Raw genomic sequence first — 24,308 nt, 5'->3', positions numbered from 1 at the left:
AACGTTTTTGGGTTTTCAAATCAACTATAATAAATCAGTTGATCTTCAACTGGACTACTTGGGTGTGGTTTTGCCACCATAAGTCACTTAGACATACAGGAGTAATGTCCCCTCCACCTTTGGATACCCTTTTCAAAGACCTATACAGATGGGGGTTGCTAGAGATCTCATGGAAGACTGAATAGCGTTAAAATTACCTTCCTCCCGAATCTTTTGTATGCTGTAAGAAAAATACCCTTGATTTTTCTTCCTAAAGTCATTCAAAACATTCAGAAAAAGATATGGTCCTTCAGTTGGAATGACAGATCACACAGAGTGGGGAGACATTTTTGGATTGATCCCAGTGGAAGGGAGGGGTTAGGGTGTCAGATATTTATAAATATATAATAGTGGCACAGCTATCTCTAGCCTTGACCTGGTTTTTCGAATTAAAAAATACCCTAGTACTGTAAGGACCAGAAGTTGTTGCACAGGGCACGAGACCCTATAGATAGAGACAAAGTTTCAGAGGTCTTTGAATACTCATTTAGAGAAGGGCGTCTGAATACTCAATTTGCGAGAAATACGAAGAGACCAGTTTCAAAATGATAATTGGATGGTACTTGGCACGTATTTGCCTGAGGGCATTGTATGGAGCCCCAGTGGTTGGCCAACATAGAAGTGATGATTCTGGTACTTCATGTCATATGGGGTGAGGGGGGTAGGTCGGGGGGTTGATGTGCAGGGCTTTTGGGTGAGAGTCATCCAGGAAAATAAAGGTACCACTGGAGTTCGTCTGGCACTGAACTCTCTAATGATCCAGTAGGAGGAGGAAGAATAAGCGGGGTTGTTTCCACTGTCGACACTTAGAGGTAAAGTGATATCTTTGCAGTTAGCAGCGATATTAACGGTAGCTCAAAAGTGGAGGGCTCATCAACCCCCCGCCACACAAACGGAATCTTTATGCTATAGAAATGTTGAGTAATTTTGCAAGATGAAGTAACTCATTTTGAGAGAATATGGACTCCCTACTTCACATATCAGAGACAAACCCTGAGAGCTCTTCCGCCCGCACACTCAGCTGTTATCTGCAGTTAACGAGAGGAAAGCATCTCCTTCTTAATTTGTATGGGTGGGAGTGGGGCAAGCGCACGATCAGCGATTAAGAGGATTGTACAATGGCTTTTGGTGAGAGTGCAGGTGATTTGTCTCATGTAGATCATTGGAAAGTATGGTACTACCAGGAAACAACGTAGTGAACGTTTCATCTTCTTACCTACATAAAATGGGAATATAAGTAAGTGTTGATGAAGACTGGTGTCCATTTAAAACGTTAAAATATAGTGTTTATAAAAAGGAAATTAATAATGTAACCAATATAATTTTATTTGTCACATACTTTGCCAACAAGCTTACAATAAAAACAGTCTCAAAAGTGTATTTGAGTCATTTAATGTCCTTCAACTTATAAGTAGTCAAAAGTCCGTTTTACAAGTAGTTTAAGTTAAAACAGTTAGCAAACCTATGGCAACAATGAACTTTTCCTACGTCATATCATAAGAGTCACAGAAAGTAATACAATGTATTACTTAATTAAAGCTTCCCAAATAAGGAAGTGCGTATTCTTTGTAATGGCATTATCGTGCAAAAGCCACAAGTCTGATTAGGGGGGGAAAAAAGAATTCAACAGCTTTACATCAAATTTAAAAAATAATGCTGATTTTTGTTTAGAAAAATCAACATGTTTACATGCTCTGCAGTTAGTCTTGTAATAAGACAGTTCTCAGTAAGACCAGCATTGGAAAACAGGCGTTCTGCAGGGACAGATGATGCTGGAACACACAGGTAACTCTGCGCCAGTTTTCCAAGAGTTGGAAAACGCTGTGCGTTGACCTTCCACCATGCTAAAGGACTACATTCCAAGGAAGGACAAGGTTCTCTGAAGTAAGTGTTCAGTTCATTTTCCACAGCATTCTCCACATTACCTTTTACAGAATAATCTTCACCTAAAAGCATAACTATGGCGCTTTTCTTGGCCTCACACATTGTTTGGGGGGGTGGTTCTGCTAGTGCTTTCACTTCAGCCACTTCCGTCTTCATTGGTTCCGTCCCAGCCTTCGGAAGCATTTCGACTCCTACTGGGGATGCAAGCTGAAGAAGCTTGGATTTAGCAGTAACTTGGAGGACAGGTGAAAGAAACCGCATGTGCTTATGGCGTGGGTCCAACATGGAAGCAATCAGTGCTGGTTTGGCAGCTATGGCAGGATCATGGGGCTTCATTCGATGCTCCAGAGAGTGACGTACAGCAGCCTTGAAATTAGCAACATTTCCATTTTCAGCAGGTGACCCACTTCGGAGGTGAGTTTGGAGGAGGCTGTTGCAAATTGGATAAATATCTGAAATTGAGAAGGACTGTTCAGCAGATACTGCTGCTGTGGCATATTTTAAAGTGGAAAGTAGTGGCAAGATATCTTCTATGAACTGCCAGTGCTCATCTGGCATCTGAAGCTTTTGGGCAGCAGATGGTTTAGTTACAGAGCCATCTGAAAGGACAGCTGTTATAGCCCACCTCTGTTCACAGAGTCTTTCAAACATGTTATGAACAGACATCCATCGACTGCACGACTGGATCAGGCAGTGTTGCTTAACCTGAAGCTTAGCTTGTTTTCTTACAAGAGCTTCTGAAGCCACGGAGCAGTGGTGGAAGTGAGCGGCAAGTCTATTTGCAGCTGCAACAACGCAAGCAACACCACAAGAAGAAAATCCATCATCTATGGCAAGCTGCAAAGTATGGTTAAAACAACTGATAAATTCCCATGTGACATACTTGGGTACGTCGGCAAGCACATCGCTTGTATGATCAAGTACGCAAGCCAAGACTCGTCCTGCCAGACCCCATCTTTCAACCACGGAGTGCAGCTTTTCAGCAACATTTTCAGCGGCATGATGCAGTGCGAGACTTTCAGTATGTAGAACTGCTGATCGAAGCTCCCAGTTTTCTATATAATGACAAATGACCGTCATGTAGCTCTCTGCAGTCAATGCCGTCCAGCGGTAGGTGGTGAATGCTACTTGAACAGCAGCTCCCAAGTGTTCCCTAAGAGACTTCACACAGTTGTCATAGCACATTTCCAACCGAGACATCACCGTTTGTCCCCCTGGTACACAGTACTCTGGTTCAACAAAACTCATCAGCGCACGGAAACCTGTGCCCTCAACAACACTTACAGGCAACATATCTGTGATGATCATGGAGCACAACAAATTGGTCACTTTTTCGGCACGTTGTCTGCTGCATTTTCTTGAATTGCCGGACTCGACTGCCATCGAGGTTTGATTTTTCCTTTCTTTTGCACAAGAGACAGAGGGATGCTTCAACCTCAAATGGTTCAACATTGTTCCAGGACTATTTGCATACTTCAGCTCAGTTGCACACAATTTACACTGAACTGCATCGTCTCTAATTTTTGTGAAATAATTCCAGGCTTTACTCCTTTTTGCTCTCTCCATCTTCAGTAACCTCAAAGGACCCCCGTACTCCTGATCCTTTGCAATGTCTCTATCACCCGTGCACTGTGTTGACCTCTGCTCTCATTACAGTGCTACCAGAAGCACAATGACCTCTTTAATCAAGAATACATTTACATTCTTTGATTTTCCTGATAAATATTCAATCAGAAACAGTACATGCATGAGGCTGTCATGTACTAATACATATGTGCAGCAGCTTATACAAGACCCAAAAAAATATCACCACATCACACAGATTGCTCTAGTCATGTGTTCGTGTCACACATTCTCAGGCGGGTCAAAGGCATTTTGCTAGAGGACTGAGCCATTGCCTATAACACAGTGGACTGCCAACCATAATATATTCTCCAGAACATTACCTCAATTAATTTTGATCAAGCAAACTATGCCAGTATGGGTGAAGGCATACATGGGAGCAGAGTACAATTAAAATGAATGCTACAGTACATTGAGATTTGACCAAGGGTGTAGGAGAGTTTTCAACCAGTTTGATGACCATCTAACTGTCTTCGAGGAAATTTACCCAATTCTTGAGGTAAAGCACAACAAATCGGGTATCAAAAGGCAAATTTCTGTTCATACTTCTGAGCAGATCAGTGCACTTTTCAAAACAGCTTTTTATTCGGGCAAATAAATCAAATAATTTCCATGTTGGAACATATTGACTGAAGGACGAGAACAACTAGCTATAAGAAATGCATGTGTGGCAACCTGGCAGCCCTGATGGTCGAAACTGTTTCCCCACCTTCGCCGGTCGTTAGGATGGACGCTGATGACGTTCAGGCTACTTCTCTCCAAGGTATTTTACTTCTTTTCCAGTCTTCTTTAAGGTGTCCAGCAGTGTGTCCACACTGTGGTCAGACTCAATGCAAACAGTCTTGTTATCCAGATCAATGTTAAACTCCACCCCTGACAATGAAAGAACATTTTTTAATCATAGTTCTTATATAGCTCCAGGCATGCTTCAACGTTAGACACAAAATACAATACAGAACATAGTCACACAGACATTAACAGAGGCATAATGCCAGAGAGAGGACATAGAAAAAAAGGAAAACTACTCACATGTAACTACAGTTCTCCTGCAATGGTATAAGTTCATAGATTTATATCCTTCATTCTTTTTATTGGGGCAGGGAATCCCAGGTAACATTACAAATAGCAGCGTGGGTTATCAAGCAATAGAACAGCTTCCATTTCACAGCATACTCACTTTGTTGTGATTGTCCATCAGCCTTTAAGGTTAAAAAGCTCCTCTTGAAAGTCACCAGCATTCAGATTTCTAAGCACTAGCATGTAAGGAATATAAAGATCTGGGGTCGTATAATGATATGCGCATGTGCGCAGAGATGTAGAATGATACTTTGCATCCTTTTTTGTTTCAAGAAATATCTCTGCCTGCAGTGCGTGTGCGACTGCAGAGAGACACTTCATCAACACAGACATTAGAGAAGTTGGTGTCGGTTTCCAAAAGAAATATTTCTGCAGCAACGCAGAAACATAAAAAAAAAAAAAAAATTAAAACGCACGTTCCTCTTTTCTATTAGTTTTTCTAAGATGTGCTCTCAGTAGCAAAACATGCACTGCAGACAGTCATTTCTTGGAAAAACAAAACCTCATTCTACGTCGGTGTGCGTTTAATCATGGCATGGCCTGTACACAAATATGCTGGATTATTCAGCAGTACAACTAAAATTAATGATAGATTCTGTCCATTTCATGGGGAAACTTTTCTGGATGTTATGTACCATAAAGAGCTACGTGAAGCTATTGTTGAATATTTCAACATAAATGTGGGGTTGATTCAGAGTCAAGCCACCAACACCTAGTACTGCCTAATCAGTTGAACGTGGCTATAGCTAACAACCTTTGTACCATATTTACGGCAATGAATAACCTCAGTCTAGAACTAACAGGGGCCTCAGTCTCTCTGAATGCAGCAAAATCATTCGATTCAACTTCAGTGCAGGCTCGGTGTGGGCTGGGACCCTACCTGCTAAGATTGATATATTTACTGTGTGGGAGCCCGAAAGCTTGCATGCGTGTAAATGGGTATGTGTCAGCATCGACCATTGGCATGTGCTCGGAGGGGGCGACATGCATATCACACCACTTCCTTTAGGTTCGTTTATCTCTTGCTATCTAGGTTTGGGGATGATATGTTATAATGCTCCTGGGGTTAATTTGTCACCAATACTAGAAGAAACTGTAAAATTTGTACGCCTGTCAGGGCTACATATAAACTGAGACATTGGAAATCTTCCCTCTCATGCAGGCCCCAGCTCCGGTGGAGACAGTACTCTTTACGATGATGCTCAAACTCAATTTGGTAATTAGGTGTTAACATACAATTGGATAGTGATGCTGTGCTCACAGAAACCATGGTCCAGGGCTTGTGTTATCAATGACAGGACAAAGTGTCCCTGTTAAAATGGTTATGTCTATGCTATGTTACCCGTTTGTCAATTTTACAATCACACCCAATAAACACTTTTTAAAACATGCTCCTTGATTCTGAAATTTACACTGGTAACGGAAACGGGCCCAAATGAGCTGGGATATTTTAAAAACATTACCATACGCCAAAGGAAGCAAGTGGCCCAGATAAGCAAAGATTCAGGAGACTGCTGTTATATGATACATTAAATGTTATATTAGAAAGTACATTTCTATTCACCCCCATCACAGCAATACTTGAGCATGTTGTCAAGATGACTTAAAATAGTAAGAAAGGCACTACTGCTGTTCCTGTCGAAGAGACTGTGTGGCTATAAGATGGATGAAGAGCATGTTGCCACAAATAAAAGACTGGTTCAGGAACTTAGCATAATCTAATGAGAAAGAAGAAGCAATTGCGACACTGCAGGCCACGTGCTGGCTTCGAAGGGACATATGGGAACCACTTAAAGGATAGCCGGAGAACATCTTGGATGCAGTTAAGTACGCAGAGAGGAATGTTTTTAAAGTATAATAAGACCAAGAAAAGGATCAGACGGTTTAGAACCGAGTGTTCTGATATTGGTCTGTCGGGGTTAAGCCTATTAGGTGGGTAGATGTGGTATAAGAGATGTGAAGGCATACCCATGGATATTTGGGGTGCAAAGCTAGTGATGCATATTTAGACATGTGCAAGTAGTTCAGGGTTTATAATTACTCAATGTAAGAATGCACACAAATGTGGAATTCATAAGACTGGTATACATATATATAATCTTCACTTTGTGGACTGGTTAAAATCAAGGCCACTGTAATTATGTGATTATGCGGTCGCGGCGTTTTAAGCATAGTTACAGATTTTCCAAATAATCATCTGCTGCGTGATCTGCAGATTTCAACAAAACAAAAAGGTTTGTAGCTCAAACGGTTTAAAGTTACCAAAAATGCAGCAACACAAGTTGTTGCGCAGCGAAAAGCCCTTTGCAAAGGCTGACTGGTCACTTTACAGTAGCTTATTGCTATATTGGGGCATTAAACTGGTACTAATGAGGTGCAACCAATACCCAAACAGTGTGAAAATGACTAAATAAAGTAGTAATACTATCACAAAATGTACTGCATTATGCCATATAATTTGCCTTCTTGCTGCACAATTTGGCCCTCCCCTGCCATATAATTTCCACAGGCATTGGTTAAAATGAAGAGCCAATCAACTTCAATAAAAGTATATTACCCGTCAGTCAGCGAAGTAGCCAAAAAAGGCTGTTCAATAATTATTTAATGATTCATTGTACAAAAATTGATTTGGCAATGTAGGTTTATCTGGCTGTAGATCGAGTTAAATGGTGGACCGTTGTTGAACCCTGAGACCACATTCAGTTGTAGATGAGGCATTACGTAGTTGTGAAGATAATGGGAAAAATCATTTTCCACTGCGCTAATCACAAACTGTCTTCCAGATCGATGCATAAGTCATAGTAATAAAAAAAAAAAACAGGTCAAGCATTTTTCAGAATATATCTAGTTTGCCGGACTGTTGAAGTGTTCCGACTCCTGATGCGGATGGTCAGGGGTCTTTGACGAATGCAGTGGACTGAGATCACAATGTAGAAACTGACCCCTTTCTTTAGATATCAGAGCCAAGTCAGTTTTGTGAAAAGGTGGTTCAGCTTTTTGTACAAATACTGCCCAAGCTGGAGCGATGAGAATTAAAGTGAATTATTTCTCCTTGATTTCTGTGCAAATGTTCAGGTTGAGGAGAAATTGAAAAAATTTGGAAGCAAACGTCCCAAACTAATTAATTCAAATAGGCTACTTCCGTCCACTGCTACCCCATCCCGCGTACAACCAGTTCCTGTTATCCAACAGTTTGCAATTCTTGTGCTCTCATAAATCCTTTTAGAGCTATATACAATTATGGAAAAGATATATAGATTATATTTTCTCATTTGGCAAAGGTCCGGTGAGACAGTAGCCTTTTTCAACAATGGTAATAGCATAACTGTGAAGGTCTAACCTTTTCTATAACCAGTGTCAAAAATGAGATTTCATTCCTGGAAGTTTTTTGGAGAGTTTGTAGTGATAGACTGTACACTCTTCTGCACTGCAAGCTGACAGAAAGTAACACCCTATTAGAGTACTCTTGTTACCATCCATGCTCATTACTTGATTTTCTCCCCAATATTGAATTTCTCAGGATCCGGCGCAACTTTAACCAAAAGGAGGATTTCTTCAGAAAAGTGGAAATCCTATAAGACAAATTGATGTCAAAGGGCTAACCAAAACACCTTGCTCCCCAAGCGTGCCTGCTCTGGGTAGACATGGCTCACACCAAAAACTAAAGCATGCAATTCCAATAGATTAGTATGCGTTACCGTTTTTTCTCCAGAATTAAATTTGCTCTCAAAAGCCATTAAGAAACACTGGAAGATAAAGGCAGCAGGTGACCGTGCGTTGGAACCACCAAAGCTTTCTTTTAAAAAGGGGCACATGTTTAAAAGATCACCTTGTGAGGGGAGCTATCCCCACATTAAGAGCACCAACTAAATTAACAAAACACTGGGGATCCCATCTTTGATTGGTCACTATAAATATGGCCAGTGCACATCATGTCAATAATATATAGAATGCAAACCTTTCGAACATGGGGACCTACAGATACCTTTAAAGAATTTCTCAAATTGCAATAGCTGTAGCTTTTTTATGGTATAGTCAGTCCTTGTAATAAACTATATACAGGACTAACAGAGAAATCAAGATTCTCATATGCCGGCATCAAAGCAGGACCCAATGCAAAGTCCTCTCTGCCCCTTTAGTGAAACACTTTATTGAACGTAGCCACTCAAAAAATGATGGCAAGTCATAGGTGTTCGTATGACACCAGAAAGAGTTGGTGGTATTGAGCAGTTACTAAATGAAGAGGAACTCAGATGGCTCTTGCGCATGGAAATGATGAGAACTGGCAAGAAGACTGGACCACTTTGGTGTAACTTCCTACATAAGATACTGTTGGTCGCACACACCCCCTATGATTCACTTAGAACGTTGCCTCATACTATAAGGCCTAATCAGGACTGCTACTCCTTTATGCCACTATTTAGGCAGCCACGTTTATTCTCTTACACTTGGTCTGTTAATTTAACAGTATACTTATTGGTTTATATATTGCCCTTCTTGTATTTTTTGATTATGTGAATTGTAATATTATAGCTCTCAAGGTTTTGCTTTATTCTGTTCCATTCTTCCATTTCATCATGGCTGCCCAGTTCTCGCTAACATGGTGATTACGTACTACCTCGGTCATCCTTCTGTTTCGACTACTATGTAGCATGCACACTAACCCAGCGACAGTTTGCGCTTAACAAATGCATATTTACATTACATTACATTTACATTACACCAATATTCCTGTTATCGCTACCATAAGTACACCTCGAAGAGCACGAATGCATGTTTACCTTTTGTGACATTCCTCAGATGCATACTGACGCAACAATGTTTGTCTTTTATGTCTTTTGATGTTGTACGTCTCGGTTTGTCACAACTTTCCTTTTTTGGACAGAATAAACTTGGTTCCTCTCCTAACCTGACGGAATCTACTTCAAGTGTTTTTTTGATATTTTTAAACACTTGTGAACCCTTGGTCAGGGTGGGCCTTAGCGCACCCATACCGCCGGGTTCTTCACACCTTACACTTTTGGTCCTGACGAAAGCCTGATTAATATTCATGTAGGCAGAAACATGTTGACCGCACCTTCAGGGATAATACATGAACTTATAATGTCAGTTTGTTATCCCACACAGTATTTTTTATCTATGTCTGATTGGCAAAACTAATAAAAGGTATTTTTGACACAATTGGACATTTTTAAATTTCACTAAATTCACTTTCACTTCACACATTTTTTACCAGCTCCGCAGTAAACTGGCGTCGTAGCACACTAGGGTGGCATTCGGCCACTCCTGGTGGGGCCCAATGATGAAGCATGTCACCAACCAGGTTGGTGAGTGAGGGCTTTTATAAAAAAAAAAGAATCTTTTTTTCCAAACAGTAATAATTTACTGCAATTTACTGCGATTACCAGCATTCTTGCTCTTACTTTTTGGTATTACTCTAATACACTCCTTTGTTGATTGTTTGAGAATATACACAAGCCATCCTGGAACAAAGCCATATTCCAATACGTATTTATGTTCCTGGTTACGGTCACAACATGAATACTTTGATGCCTGGGTACCCTCGTGCCCCTGAAGCTGTAGGTCTGAGCAGTCTCCTTCCCTCCAGACACTAACATTCCCACAGCACCAGTACTGGATGAGAGCAAGAATAAATGTGGAAAATACCAAGGTCTGAGTGACAGGGGAATGTTAATCTTTAATGAGGGCTGAAGGGACTGTGCTGTGTGCAGACCTTGTTTTGTGAATAGTGGGGCTTCCTGAGGGTAGTGATTCAATAAGGAGCTTAGCTTGCGACAGAGGCTGGGTGCAATCAGAAACGCGGACAGATGCCTTGAACTGTGGAGTTAGTTAAAACACCACTGCAGTTAGGTGTTTTCTGCTGAATAGCCATAGGGATTCATGGTTTCTAATTAACTCACACGTTGAAAAGGATTCCTTGGCATATTGCTCATTCAGTCTCCAGGGAATATGCCTTGAATACCACAGAGTGCACTAACATTTTCTTTCTGAACAGAAGTGTGACCAAGACTTTGATCCAAAAAAAAAAAGTATGTCTGCAGAGTTCACGCTTGAAAGCTTGTGATGCCAGGCTTGGGCAGGAAGGACCTTTTGAAAGGCAGCTATGAAACCATGCAATACAATCCACAGACTGAGCACAGCAGGGCTGTGGCAGGGTATGAATGTCAAGAACAGGCTGAGGTTTAGTACAAAATGGTGCATTACATCTAGGGTAGCCGTTGAAATGAATAGTTGTCAGTGTGCATTGCCATCTTAGATGGCATGTAAAGGAAGACGTATGGCATGTAAAGGAAGACGTGTGGCATCAGGGCACTGCATCAAATTAGGAGTAACATGGTCTAATTAGAGGCTTAGTAGGAGAACAGTACCAGTTATATACTTGGGTTAGGGCCAAGACCTCAAACCAACCCTGATGCGAGTGGGGGTTGGAAAGTACATCGTAAACAAACAACAGAATTCACTGGGGAAAAAAGTTACCGCTGCCTTATAAGTATGAACACACACAATACGGATCATAACTCACGGTGCCCACCATGCACAAAACACCTTTTGCCAAAGGCACACATATGCAAAAACATTTATCAGGAGAACAACATGGCGAACACCGCGAGTTATGATGTGCTAAGTGCATTCATAATCAGAACGGGCAAATGGTAGTTATACACGTTTAATCCAGAACCATAACTCGGTTTTTAATTGTGTTTTTTTCAGTGGAAAAATACATCTCACACAATGCTTGTACACAGAGCAAATAGACACAAAAGTAAAATTCTCTATAATCACTGGAAAATGTTGAGAGACTCCGGAGAATTCACAACAAATATTATGGCATGATGCACGGCAGTGGAGTAACTCTGCAGAGGCAAAATGCATGAAGCAAACAGACACCCTGCCTTTCGTTCCCCTCCTGTAATACCAACGCAATAATGTATCCTAAATAGTACATAAGTGCTAATAGGCATCAACTAGAAAGAAGCATCAGCAAGCGAGCATACCTACACAATAACACAACTTGTGAATTGTAAGGGCAATCTGTGTTAACGGTTATTATCCAGTAGGAGACTGTCCCTGATGAACCTACGGATTGAAAATGTCGTTTCACCACAGATACCACAGATTTTCAAGGCTGGGCAGAACCGTCTTCTCTTGCCTCAAAAATCTTAGGTTAGGACCTTCGCTCTGCTCTAGTCAATACTCACCATCAAGCTTGTTTAGGACCCTGGTGACTGCACTTGAGCAGCCTCCGCATGTCATGTCCACAAAAAACTCCTGCTTCTGCAATATAGAAAATGTTATAAGACAAGGTCAGAGGGCCGTTATACAACTAGTCACTGTAGAAGGATATGTACACAAATACACCTGCAGGGACAATAATCACTGTTAAGACGGAGGGGCTGTGAGTATTGTAAGAATATTTGCATGGGTGAGGTTTAGTATGATAGCAGATATCTGGTGTATTCTTAATCCACAGTGAGTGGACCAGAACCCCTTTCTGTTGTATTTGAGCACTGAACAAGAGAAACACAAATAATTTGGTCTATGTTAAACACTGACACCACTGCACATTAGACCTTAGAGGGTGTTTGAAAGATATACTAAAAGGTAGCAGGCTAGACAGGATATTCAGTTGTTTTTGACACAAAAATATCAGACTTCTAAACATTACATGTAAGGTGTGCTAATAAGCAGTGTATACAGCACAGGCTGCAGCAGCAGTGCAAGCACTATACAAGCACTCCTACAGAGATACATAAAAGAGCAGGTGCATCACCGGCAGCCGTAAGGCAAGCTTACCCCACTCTCAGGACAGATATAGCACAGGCAACAAAACGTCAAGCTTGGGGACAGGATCCTATTGTGGTGTTCCTTGATACCATCTGTGTTTCTAGGCAGGCAAGGTTGAAGGCAGGGACCACCTCTGAGCCGTTCCGTTCCAACCCGAATATGCAGGAGAGAGGGCCGAGACGGGGACCGGCTGCTGGCACCTATCTTTTTTCTCAGATCTACTGTGTCATCTGTCAGAGCATCTTTGTGGGGGAAATGCAAGAAATGGGGTTCTTGGTTGGCGGAGGAATGCACCCAGGCCTGTCAGGAGCTACCCCTCTAGACAGGGTAAGTTAAATACACAACTGAGATAACCTATGCTCACCCTCTGGTAGACTGGCACAGAGCAGGCAGGCTTAGAAAAAAGAAGCACTACTTACAGTAATTGTGCAACACACAGAGTAACAAAATGAATACACCACAAGGGCTCCATACAGGGTTTAGAAAAACAGGGAATATGTATCGGATTAAAAAGAGACCGAAATGATATAAATACAGTAAATACTTTGCAGGATATGCAAGTTATCAAAATCAGGCAAAAATAAACCTTTAAGTTAGGAGCATAAGAAAGTACAATCAAATGGCAGTGTTTTATGGTTTTGAGCGTTGGGAGAACACTCGTGTTTTTGATGGTTATGCGTGGACATTCGACAGGGTTGCATTGAGTTCGGCCTCACAAAACAGAGGCTCAAGAGTTATGCGGCTGGCAAGGAGTGGTGCCAGTCATGCCCAACAGGCACGAGCATGGGAGATCTCTAGTGAGTTCCCCCGGGACCACACCGGTCCTTTGTACACGGTACCTCCTCCAGGGGCTCGACTCTAGCAAAACGAACCGCAGACTGGAGGGCTGTGCCTCTCTTCCAACACAGTGCACGTTTGGAACACAGAACAAGTGGGCGATCAGAAATAGTCAGCTACAAACACCAAAAAGGGTTCCCGATCTCTCTCCCAACAAGTGCATGTTTTGAGCACAGAACAAGCAGGTGATCAGGCACAATCTGTGGTGAGGCAAGTGTAGTTGCCGGACACACAACGACTGGATTCCCACGGCAGTGGTGAAGCCCTTGATGTCCGAAGCCTCGGGGTCAGGGGGCAAGCCAACCATTCCTTGAAGGACATGTTCTAGGTAGCACAGAAAAAGGTAGCAGGCCACCACAGCAATGCAGGTAACAAAGTGGCAGTCCCTCCTGCAATCAGCAGGCAAACACAGCAAAGCAGTTAGCAGAGTGTCAGTTACGCAAATGCAAAAATACACAAATGTAGAGCCAGTTGTGTTTAGGTACAATTCCAACACATTGTCTGATTAGATGGGGTCAGGGAACCAATACTTATGCCTAAAAGTGCCCCTTGATATGAGGGTTACTTCAAAAGTACCCTCTGAAGTGCACAGGTCTCCTTTCAGCCCAGACGTGTATTGGAGACAGGCTGTAAGACACACAGAGCAGTAAGTGCAGAGAAATAATCCACTTTCTAAAAGGAGAATTTCTAAAATTGTAAAGTTAGATCCAACCTCACCACTAAGTAGGATTTATTTCACCATTTGAAACATCAAGAAGCTACTCCTCTCTGATCAGGAATTGCAGCTTGAAAATCATTAAGGAATTCAGAATGCTACCCTATAAGAGAGGTAGGCCTCACACTAGTGAAAAACAAAATAGGCTGTTCAACAATACCAGGACAAGCACAACATAAAAGGTACATGTCCTACCTTTTACTCACAGAGCACCCTGCCCTTAGGAATACCTAGGGCCTACCTTAGGGGGTGACATATGTAATAACAAGCATTTATTTGCAATGCAATATGTCTCGCATTTACGAGAGTTTGAGCTAATGGCATTGTAAATGCCAACAGCTTAAACTCTTGCAAATGCGAGAACTATTGCATTGCACATATTATTTTTGTTGTCAAAGCCCCCATGCCGCATGGGGGTTTGAGAAAAAAAATATTTGCAATGCAATAGGTCTTGCATTTGCGAGAGTTTAAGCTATTGCCATTTACAATGCCTATAGCTCAAACTCTCCTAAATGTGAGACCTAGGGCATTGCAAAGAAGCGGGCGCCATTGTCCCGGCTGCTTGGAAAGTGAAAGCATGCATGGCGCGCTGAATATAAGGAAAGCACGTCGTGCCTGCAATAGGGCAAAACCAATTAAAGAAAATAGTACTTACAGACGAAATAAAACATACCGTGCAGCAACAGAAGTAAAAGGGCCAGTCCTCATGGGAGGTTTCAAACTAAGAGTGCAATACCTGTCATAGGGCGACATGTTTCAGCCTAATATCCTCATAAGAGATGTGGCGGCCTTTTTCAAGACTTTGTGAATGTTACTACAAGTGTGCGTAACCAAGTGTGAAAAAGAAAAGAAATATTAGATACAAAAACATTGTTTGGAGTGGTATGCCACCGCATTAGCATTCTTTTATTCCTCTAGACTTAGGGTTTCTTTTGTGTTTATTAGTTCTGATTTGGGGAGACAACCACTGCTGATATTTAAACCTCTTCTTTCCACTTTTGGTGTTTTATTCTTAGAAGGCCACCACCTGCTCGACCCCTTCGAAGTCAGGTTTCCGCGCACACAGATGCCACTGGTAGAGGTCTTAGACCACATAAGACTTTCCCTGGATGGCGGACACACAGCAATGCTGGTGTTATTGGATTTATCGACAGCTTTTGTCACCATCTCTCACGCAGTCCTAATAAAAAGACTGGTGTTGATGGGAAAGCCTGGGGTTGACTGAAGAATTTCCTGAGTGATCGCACTCACGCTGTGCAGCTAGTCCTTTGTCTCCTCAACCATACTCATTGTACAGGAGAGTGCCACAGGGATCAGCATTAAGTCCCAATCTCTTTAACATCTATGTAGCACCACTAGCACAAGTGATAAAATACTATAGTTTCGAGGTCATCCCTTATGTAGAGGACACCCAGCTTGTCAGCACAATAGGACCAAATCCGAAGTCCCCTAAAGTATGATTCGGAGACTGCATGGATAATATCGCCACATGGATGCAGCAGAATTGTCTGCAACTTGATGCAAGCAAAACAGAGATTGTACTGTTCGGGAAGGCCCACTCAATATGGTCCGAGGACTGGTGGCCTCATACCTTAGACATAGCCCCAACTCCGAAAGTAGTGGTGAGAAACCTGGGAATAATGGTGGATGAGATCCTTTCAATGAAGGTACATGTTAACTACATTACGGGTTCGTGTTTTGCAACTATGCGCCCTACGAAAAGTAGATCAGTGGCTACCGCTCAAATCAAGAAAATCCCTAGTTCAGGCCCTTATAATTAGTCACCTGGACTATGGGAATGCGCTACTGGCTTCTATGAATGAAGGACTGTTCACAAAACTTCAGGTGGCCCAAAATACAGCGCCACAGTTAGTTTGTTACCTTTCACCTCAGTTGCCCTAAGAACCCATTCTCAGAAGTGTCCACTGGTTGCCAATAAAAAAAAGTGATCATGATTTAAACTTCTTTGTTTTGTCCACAAATCCCTTTATGGGCATGGACCACAATATCAACAGAAAAACTCAAATGGTATTCCCCCACTAGAAGTCTTAGGACATGCGGGAAACTTTTGTTACATCCTCGCCGCATCTGTACCGCTAGATATGTGTGCAGATACTTACCGTATGTAGCTCGTCAATACGGGAACTACCTTCCAACACATCTTTGTGTCTGCACTGACTATAGACAGTTTAAAAAAGCTCTTAAAACATGGTTGTTTTTGCCTCGCTATCCAGTTTGTAACTTAGAAGACCCTAATCTGTAGCTTCCAGACTGTGGATATGTAGCAGCACCTAGAGACCCTTTTAGGGTGATTTGTTGCACATAATAAGTAACAATAACATAACATCCTGCGGGTCTGGTTTCCTGAAGCTGCAGAAGCCACAATAATGAGGACATAACGTCACATCCACCAAGTGTAAACAAAAAGTCTATGGAGCTAGGGCGTAATGAGGCAAAGGGCAATACTTGCAAAGAGTGCCTCAGTACCAAGTGAAAGCGATGACTGACTAGCGGCAGTGAACACCTTACCTATTCACGTCATTGGCCCTATTCAATGTCCTGTGGAGGAAATGGAGGCTGTTCAAAGGCTGAGCATTTGTACAATGGCTGGCAGCAGCGGCAGCGGATTCGCAGAGTAAAGGGAGTTAAGGGTCTTACAGTGCAAAGAGCACAAGCAGAGGTCACAGTCTCAGAGACGTTTTAAGGTATGGTCAAAGTGGACAACAACCCAGGGCTCCCACCTTCCCAGGGGTTCCCCCTAGGAAAGTAAGCTTTCTCTCCAACTAACGGACCTCTTTCTACTTCCATATCGTCTCTGCCTACCTGCACTTCAACCTCTTGGTTTCACCTTGCCCAGTGATATCTTAAGGATTTTTGGGGGCCCTGGGTGGAAAGACAATTTCAACTGCTTTTGTGAGTAGACTGCTTCTGAAAGTTTGTTTGGCATCATGTAGGCTTCAAAGTTCGTACTTGAACAAACAGGGGGGGCCTAAATAGGTCTAGCCCGTGCCCCAAAACAACACTGCACAGCCTGGCGTTTAACATAATGTGTGGGTTTGTAAAACACATGTTCACCCAGAAGAGTATCTTGGCGCTGAATAACAGATGTTTATTGTTACCCAATTCAATGGTACTCATTTTATGGACCTCAGAAGGATGGAAGGCTGATTGGACCTGCCAGGATTTGACCCTGTGTCCCTGAGGTCAAACACAGGCCCCTACAGTGGACACCAATAGTCCACTAAGCCACCAGACCCGGAGTTGGCAGCGTGGCCTGGCCACATACAGTTTACAAAATGAGGGCTATCGCATTCAGTTGTGATGGACGCGCTCCTGGGTGGAAATTGCAGTTCCTCAGTTTCAAGTGGTTTCTACGTAGTCGTGCTTGTGGTACGTGGGTTTCCAACTACAGAAAGACTTGGAATAACATTTCAGTTGTATTTTGAAATAGGTTTTCAGTGTTTGCTGAGGCATTTAGTTTAAATTGATATACGTAATTAACCGCAGGATTTCTTGTGTTTTGGCCTGCAGGGCATATGTAGTTGAATATACAAAATATCGCTCATGCCATAACGAGTTCAGGTCACAAGAATCCTGAATTTGTCACAATGTTTTTTTGTTTGTTTTAATTCGTTTAATTGTTGTTCTCATAAACAGTAACAGTACAAAACAGGCCCAAGTAAAGCCCACCACTCCGCAGAAGCCCTCAGTTTCACAGTATTTATGTTGGCTAGAATTTATCACAAGGTGAACTATCGTCCTAACATTAATGTCTGCCAGACACTGAGCAGGTCTATGATCCTATGAGATGAGTAAAATGAGACTCTTGGAAAAGTCACCCTAAGGTTACCAAAGGTGGCGCCATGATACAATAAAAGGCACATTGTGTCACGTACACATCGGAGAGCACGACTTGCAGTGGGGCCGCTCCTGCCAAATCTAATGCCGGTAAGAATTACAAACTAGCTTTCCAACTGGTCCCTTCCAGCCCCACTGTCCATGCCCTTAACATCGTAGGGAAAAAAAACTGATCGATTCCTCAACAATGATTTACAGAAAAAAAAGTAAGGGAATGCATGTCAGCGCTTTACATAGCAACAGTTGCGTTACTTGAGGACACATTCATTTTTGTTAGGCACGGGGAGATTAATGGATTTGCCCAGCATCACAGAACGTTTAGCGTGATTGCCGAGACTCAAACCCAGTTCCCCAGTTTCGAGGTCGATCGCTCTAGCCGTTAGGCCAACTCCTCTCCCCATTTTGAAGGGGAGGTGACGAAAGGGAGTACTACATGCAGAAGGACAGAGTGATAAGACAGTGGTGAACAGAAAGGAGATGACGTGTAAGATATAGAGATGGAGGATTTCAGAAAGATGCTGTGTCTAACAGAATGATGGACTGCAGTTGAAGTTGGTGAGAAGAGAACAGGAGTTATTGAAACTCTATGAAGATTCACTTTCCCTTCCACAGACCTTAGTAATGTTTACATCACAGCCTCATATTTTCAGAATTAAAATTCTAATCATTCACAACAATTCATTGTTGCTACCCAGTCATCTGATATCGCTAACAAGCACTGCCAAAGCCAACAGGACTGGCATGTGTTAGGTGTATTCTCGTAGTTGTATGTATGATATGTGTGAATGGAATAACAGAAAACTCACAGACAGACACCCGGCTGTGGGTCAGTTGGAATGCTATGTGAAAAACTGGATTTTAGTGGAGATGTTTTAAGGTGCACCCTTAATCACATATGCCTCTAGCGAAGGACCCTTCTTGGACTGTATCCCTTGCAGAGATCCACTCATCTGCATCCTCCCTGTTAAAGCGCAAGCAAATGATAGCCACCTCGATTTCTTAAGACACGGGTGTTTGTGCACGTTTGTGTTTATTGCACACAAAAACGCAGCAGATTGAGAGAAACTGCTTAAATCGCAAGTGTGCTGCCCAAAGTCACCAGCCATGAGTTCCTTTAGCACAATAGAAGGTGCTACATACAAGTGTTCCCGCACTCTTTCACGGAATGATTCGTTTTGGCCAGTTATGGTTATCATGTGAAGAGGGCTGAGGGAGACCAGCACTTCAAGGCTTTGTAAAGGAAGGTGAAGTTACAAAGTTCAAATTACAAAACATGGTGAGGGGCAGAGTAGTTCTGGTTGCAGAAACAGATGTAGCATTACCATGAAACAAAGTAATTTTAACAAAAAGGTTGCTGTCTTACAGATCTTTGGATAGCATGATCTTTACAATGTACTCACAGAAGAATGAAGAAATAAGAAATGTGTGCAGATTTTATACATCTATTACTCAATGATCTAATTTTTTTAGCAATCCATGCAGATGTTTGCCCTCTGAAGCCATGCCATAATTTGTCACACTTGAACCGTATGCTTATATAACACTGAGATTTACAGTTGTGCCATTGATGTTGGACACTGTCTGGCAGAGCACAAGCATAAGCACTGGGCACAGTGTTATGGTTTACCCCAGTGAAAGTATGCTTTCAGAGGAGCTTTCTGACAGTTTTCCCCAAAGCGTACTATTGGATGAGATTTTACATGTCTTTTCTGTATCTTGGTAGGAGTCCAGTGTTGTCATGGGGGGAAGATTCTAGTAGATTCAGTCACATAGAGAATATGATAGAATCACAACATGTTGGGGGGGGGGGGTTGCAGAATGAATGGTGTGTGTAAGGCAGCTAGCGTTCAGACGAAGATTGGGAAGGAGCTCTGATCAGCAGATCTCAAAGAGTTTTCATGCATGTAACCCCAGGGTAGATTTTGTTTAAAATACTTAATTTGAGGGAGGGCCCTGGGTCTTAGAATATTGGCAGTGACACCAAACCCTTACTCTAGCATGGCAGCGAGGGTTAGAAGTGGACCTTGTGGTCACATGATAACAGGTGACCATTTCATGATCACACATGAATGGTATTGTTGGAAGGTTTACTCCCCTTGACACTGATGAGGCAACAGCAGACACAGCTGCAATGAGTCACAGAATAACGATTGAAAACTGGTTGTGGTTTGTGGCAGCCGATTTGCCTGCGTACACAAGAAGTGTGGTTTGGAGATAGTTTAAGTATCACTCATCAGTTACCTAGTTGACCCCAGGGACCGGATTAAGGTGGGATCCCCCAATAGTTAAGCGAGAATGGGCACAGCATTAGCACACATGGGTGCAGAAGGGGGTCACAACGGAAGGTTCTGGTGCGCCACCCCTATCCACGCCTGGGATACTAGGGAGCATATCAATCGATCTGAACGATACTCAAGGGGAGACAGCAGGGAGGGGGGCGGGTGTCTTTGTTGTTGAGATTTTATTGTGGGGGGGGGGGGGGGGGTATAGCCAAGGTGCATTATACATAGCTACGGGAATACTGTGAACTTCCATGTTGTCATGCACAGAGGGGGCACAGCGAGGATATCGACAGCAGCAGCAGGTCAATGGGTTGTACTTCCCGCCCAAGACCAATGTGCAATGCTATTTTGCAGGGTTCTGATGTGAGTGTTATAAAAGGCAATAAATTTCTTTTTTTTTTTTTTAAAACGTACCTAGTTGATGGAAAAAAGTAAGTAGCTAGATACATGACATCACTTGCTCATGAAATTTGTAGGTCAAAATATCAACCACAAAAAACATTGGCACAGAGCAATAAAGACTCCAAAATCTTCAATTGTACAACATTATCACACGTGAGGGTATCCAGGCACTGGAAGAATAAAGATTTACTGGTCTAACTCCCCATCTACTTAACTTGACGAAATTGTGCAACTCTAGATCTTGGAGTCGAAATTATTGCATGATGTTATTTTCAGGTTGATATTATCCCACCACACCGGCAATGGGATTTCCCACTAGTACGCTAGGATGTGAAACAAAGTAGCCTGGTTTCCAGAATTAAACGCAATTATGGTTATGATTATTAAGAGAAGGGTTTAGCACAAAGAAAGTGAATAAGGTTCAAGATAATTCACCCTACCAATGATTGTGTTAATTTATATGAGATGTAGGTGGAAAGTAAAACAGGCTTATTAACAAATAATGAAATGTAAGATGAAAGAATATACAGCAGGGCAGGCTTGTACAAAGCCAAATCGTTATTCATTCACAAAGATCTAACACCTAAAACGGCGAAAATCAAAAAATTTAGTTGGTCTATATAAAGTCAGATTTTATCTTAGAAGGGTTTAGGAATAGTGCTCACAACTGAGTAATTTTGTGATAACTGTTCTTTACACACTTGGAAATGAAGTTCCTACAAAAGGAGAGAACATGGACTGCCTCTTGTTGGTGATTGTTCGGGACGCAGGACTGAGTAAAGAACGGATTTGTGTCTCTACTGCTGGTAGCCCCTAGAAATAAAATGGTTTATTTACGGGTAATCAGTTCGCACTGTTGCACTGCTGTGGTTTTATTAGAAAAGAACAAAGGCCAACTGAGCTGCAGAAAACTGAAAGAGTTAGACCCCCTTTCGTTGTGTATTATGGTACAGCTTAATTTTATTAAATTGTGGAGAAAGGGTTTCTGGTGTGGAATAAGCATGGCAAACGGGACACATGTAGCACTAAATTGCACCTGTATCTTGGGTGTAATGAGAGGTTAGACACCTTCATTACACTTTAATTGAGGGGTCCAATGGTGACTTGTTGCACGGTAATATTAACAAAAATAATAACTGGTGTTGTGTATATAATGCGGTCTACCACACGTATGGCATTTGTTAGCACTGTACATAAAAGGGGGGTGCTATGAGCCATTTTAATGGCACTCAATTGATTAACCTCGGAAGGGTGGAAGGCTGAGTTTAGATTGCAGGATTCACACATGTGACCTGTAGATTAGTGTGCATGTCAGCGGTGAGTTTTCAGCTCACTGAGCCATCCTGCTGGCTGTCCAGATTTGGCTGTTAGGGTGGAGGGGGTGCACGGGAAACGACAAACAGTGGAAGTATTTTCTGTATTAGACTTCTCATTTTGGATCTCTGGTTTCTGCAAAGCCAGCACATACATGTTTCCTTCTCAAGATAATAATAGGAGTCCTCCTCATTTGTGAAAGAAGATTCCCTGTACCTCAAGTGCCAAAAAACAAAATACACTGGAGGCATCTGTCCGGCCCACATTCAGCATCAGTGCACTACACCAACTCTTGCCAAAGACGCATCTACTCGGCGCTTTGCAAGTGACCAATCACCTTCGAGCAGCTAACTTGACAATATTGTGTAAAAAGCGCAGCCGCAAAAGTTAACGCGACCGTGCTAATTACACAAGGAATGTCAGAAATGCAGCTGGCATCCGACCGCGCTGCTGCTCGCTCCCGGGCTCCTTAGGCCAGGGGAGTTAACGTTCAGAGAGAAGGCGGGACATGCACCCGCCTTTGGCCAATTGCAGGCTTTCAATTTTTGAAAGCCACACGCAATGGCCAATCACTTCAGCCCTCTCAGCAAACTCGTGCATGTGGCTTTTTTTAGCCACACGCACGAGTTTGCTGAAAAGCTGAAGTGATTCCAAGAGGTCATTTGTCATTTTCTAAAGCAACGCAAGCGCGCTGCACTAGGCTCGACCTAAAAAGGGGAGCTTAAGGCTTGGCAAGTTGGTTTTAAATGCTAAGTTGAAGTGGCAGTAAACAGAGCACACAAGCCCTGCAGTGGCAAGCCTGAGACAGGTTTGAAAGGCTACTTCTGTGCGTGGCACAATCAGTGCTGCAACCCACTAGCAGCATTTAACTTACAGGCCTTGGGTATATGGTATACCACTTTACAAGGGACTTAGAAGAAAATTCATTATATCAATCACGTATACACCAATTACACACTTTAGGGAAGAAGCACATGTATTTTAGCACTGATTAGCAGGGACTGCTCAGAGTCCTAAGGCCAACAAAAACAAGGTCACAAAAAGAGGAGGAAGGCAAAACGTTTGGGGTAACCCTGCAGAAAGGGCCATTTCCAACAGACACTCATACGTCTTCTACGGGCCCCTACAGACCCTCATCTGCTTATCAGGAAACTCAGATCATACCCTCAGTCAACCTCAATTCTCCACTAATGCCGAGTCACTCCTGATTGACCCTCAGGATGGTTCAGGCAGAGATTTCAGATACATCAACTTTAGCCCCAAACCTTCTAACAGCCCACCATAAGTTACCATGTGCCAGCACTCAAAGAATGCAAGAAGGGCATTCCTACATTAATGCAACTGCTGGCAACCACCACAGGGTGTCACAATGGGTGTCGCACTAGGAATACCTGTTTCAGCCGTGAGGGAAACGGCCAAGCTTTGCTCCAGCTCCTTACTTTCGCGCCGTGAGGGGAACGGCCAGCCCGCCCGTTGACCATCCGGTCTCGCCGTGAGGGGAACGGCTGTTACTGATTACTGACTACAACTCCCAGCAGGCTCTGGGTGGCGCAGGGCAATCGCGTCACAGCAGCGCCGGGGACAATAAATTACCAGCAGCCCTCCCGCAGCGCGGGACGCGCGCGGACGTCGCCGGACGAAGCCCGGACTAAGGGCGGACAGTCTGTGACAGTCCGGGACAGGAGCGGGTAGGAGGGGGCCATTACCCTTGACTGTATACCGTTTGCTGTTATTCTGCCCAATTGGTTGTGTGACCTGCCGTGTCGTAACTGCTATGAGTGAGGGGCAGTGAATGACATAGTGGTTTTGGTCGACGTGACCCTCTGTGCTGGGTAGCTTTATTTTGCCTTGGGTAATAGGTTGTTGATTATTGTCGTGTCCTCCTGTTTTTGCATTATTGGTACTGGCATAGCTTGATTTCTCAAAGCCTAAAGCCAAACCAGCGGCTGCGTTGTCCACTATGGATAACTATCTGGTAAAGATGGTGGATAAAATCAATCAAGAAAGGAGGAAGTCCTTAGGACGATCAGGGCCACAAAGTATAGGCCCTCCTTCCCCTATCGAACCAGCATCTCAGTCAACCTCCATCCTTGATGCTAGTGTCCACACGAACTCATTGGCCAGTCCCGTATTGGTTGCTACCAATGACACCATAAGAGAGCCAATTGTCACTACCATGCCCATCAATGAAGTAGATTCGGATGTAGAAATTTCTTCAGACCCAATAGCCCCAAATGTGCAGGCCCCAAGGCCACAAAGATCAATACGTTCTTGCAGGATTATTAGCAAAACTAATCTGCCCAAACGAGGGGGGAATCGCCCTGTTAAAAGAATTGACCCCTTATTGCCCAATACTCAGCAGGATCAAATTAAGTTACTGGATGGTCCCACGATCAGTTTGAACAATGAGCAACTAGATATTTTGCTTAATGCTATCGAGGCAAAGCTTGATCTACTTGTTACACCCCTAC

General features: G+C 42.9%; 2 protein-coding genes across 2 annotated transcripts in view; both read right to left on the bottom strand.

Annotated features, from left to right (window-relative positions):
* Nucleotides 1–24,308, bottom strand: part of ATOX1 (antioxidant 1 copper chaperone) — a 102,320-nt gene that overhangs the window by 60,379 nt on the left and 17,633 nt on the right. Inside the window, exons 2-3 of the mRNA XM_085617667.1 lie at nt 11,844–11,919; nt 4,256–4,419 (exon numbers count right to left, since the gene is read on the bottom strand). Of these exons, the coding sequence (XP_085473793.1) occupies nt 4,295–4,419; nt 11,844–11,919 (201 nt within the window). The 3' untranslated portion in view covers nt 4,256–4,294. The remainder of the gene's footprint in view (nt 1–4,255; nt 4,420–11,843; nt 11,920–24,308) is intronic.
* LOC146810613 (E3 SUMO-protein ligase ZBED1-like) lies at nt 1,672–3,489 on the bottom strand. The gene has a single exon (XM_085614979.1). The coding sequence runs from the start codon at nt 3,487–3,489 to the stop codon at nt 1,672–1,674; it is 1,818 nt and encodes a 605-aa protein (XP_085471105.1).

Source organism: Triturus cristatus, chromosome 7, assembly GCF_964204655.1.
Source record: "Triturus cristatus chromosome 7, aTriCri1.1, whole genome shotgun sequence".
Classification (NCBI taxonomy): Eukaryota; Metazoa; Chordata; class Amphibia; order Caudata; family Salamandridae; genus Triturus; species Triturus cristatus.
Note: the sequence above shows the minus strand (reverse complement) of the source record. Positions and strands in the feature narration are given on the sequence as shown.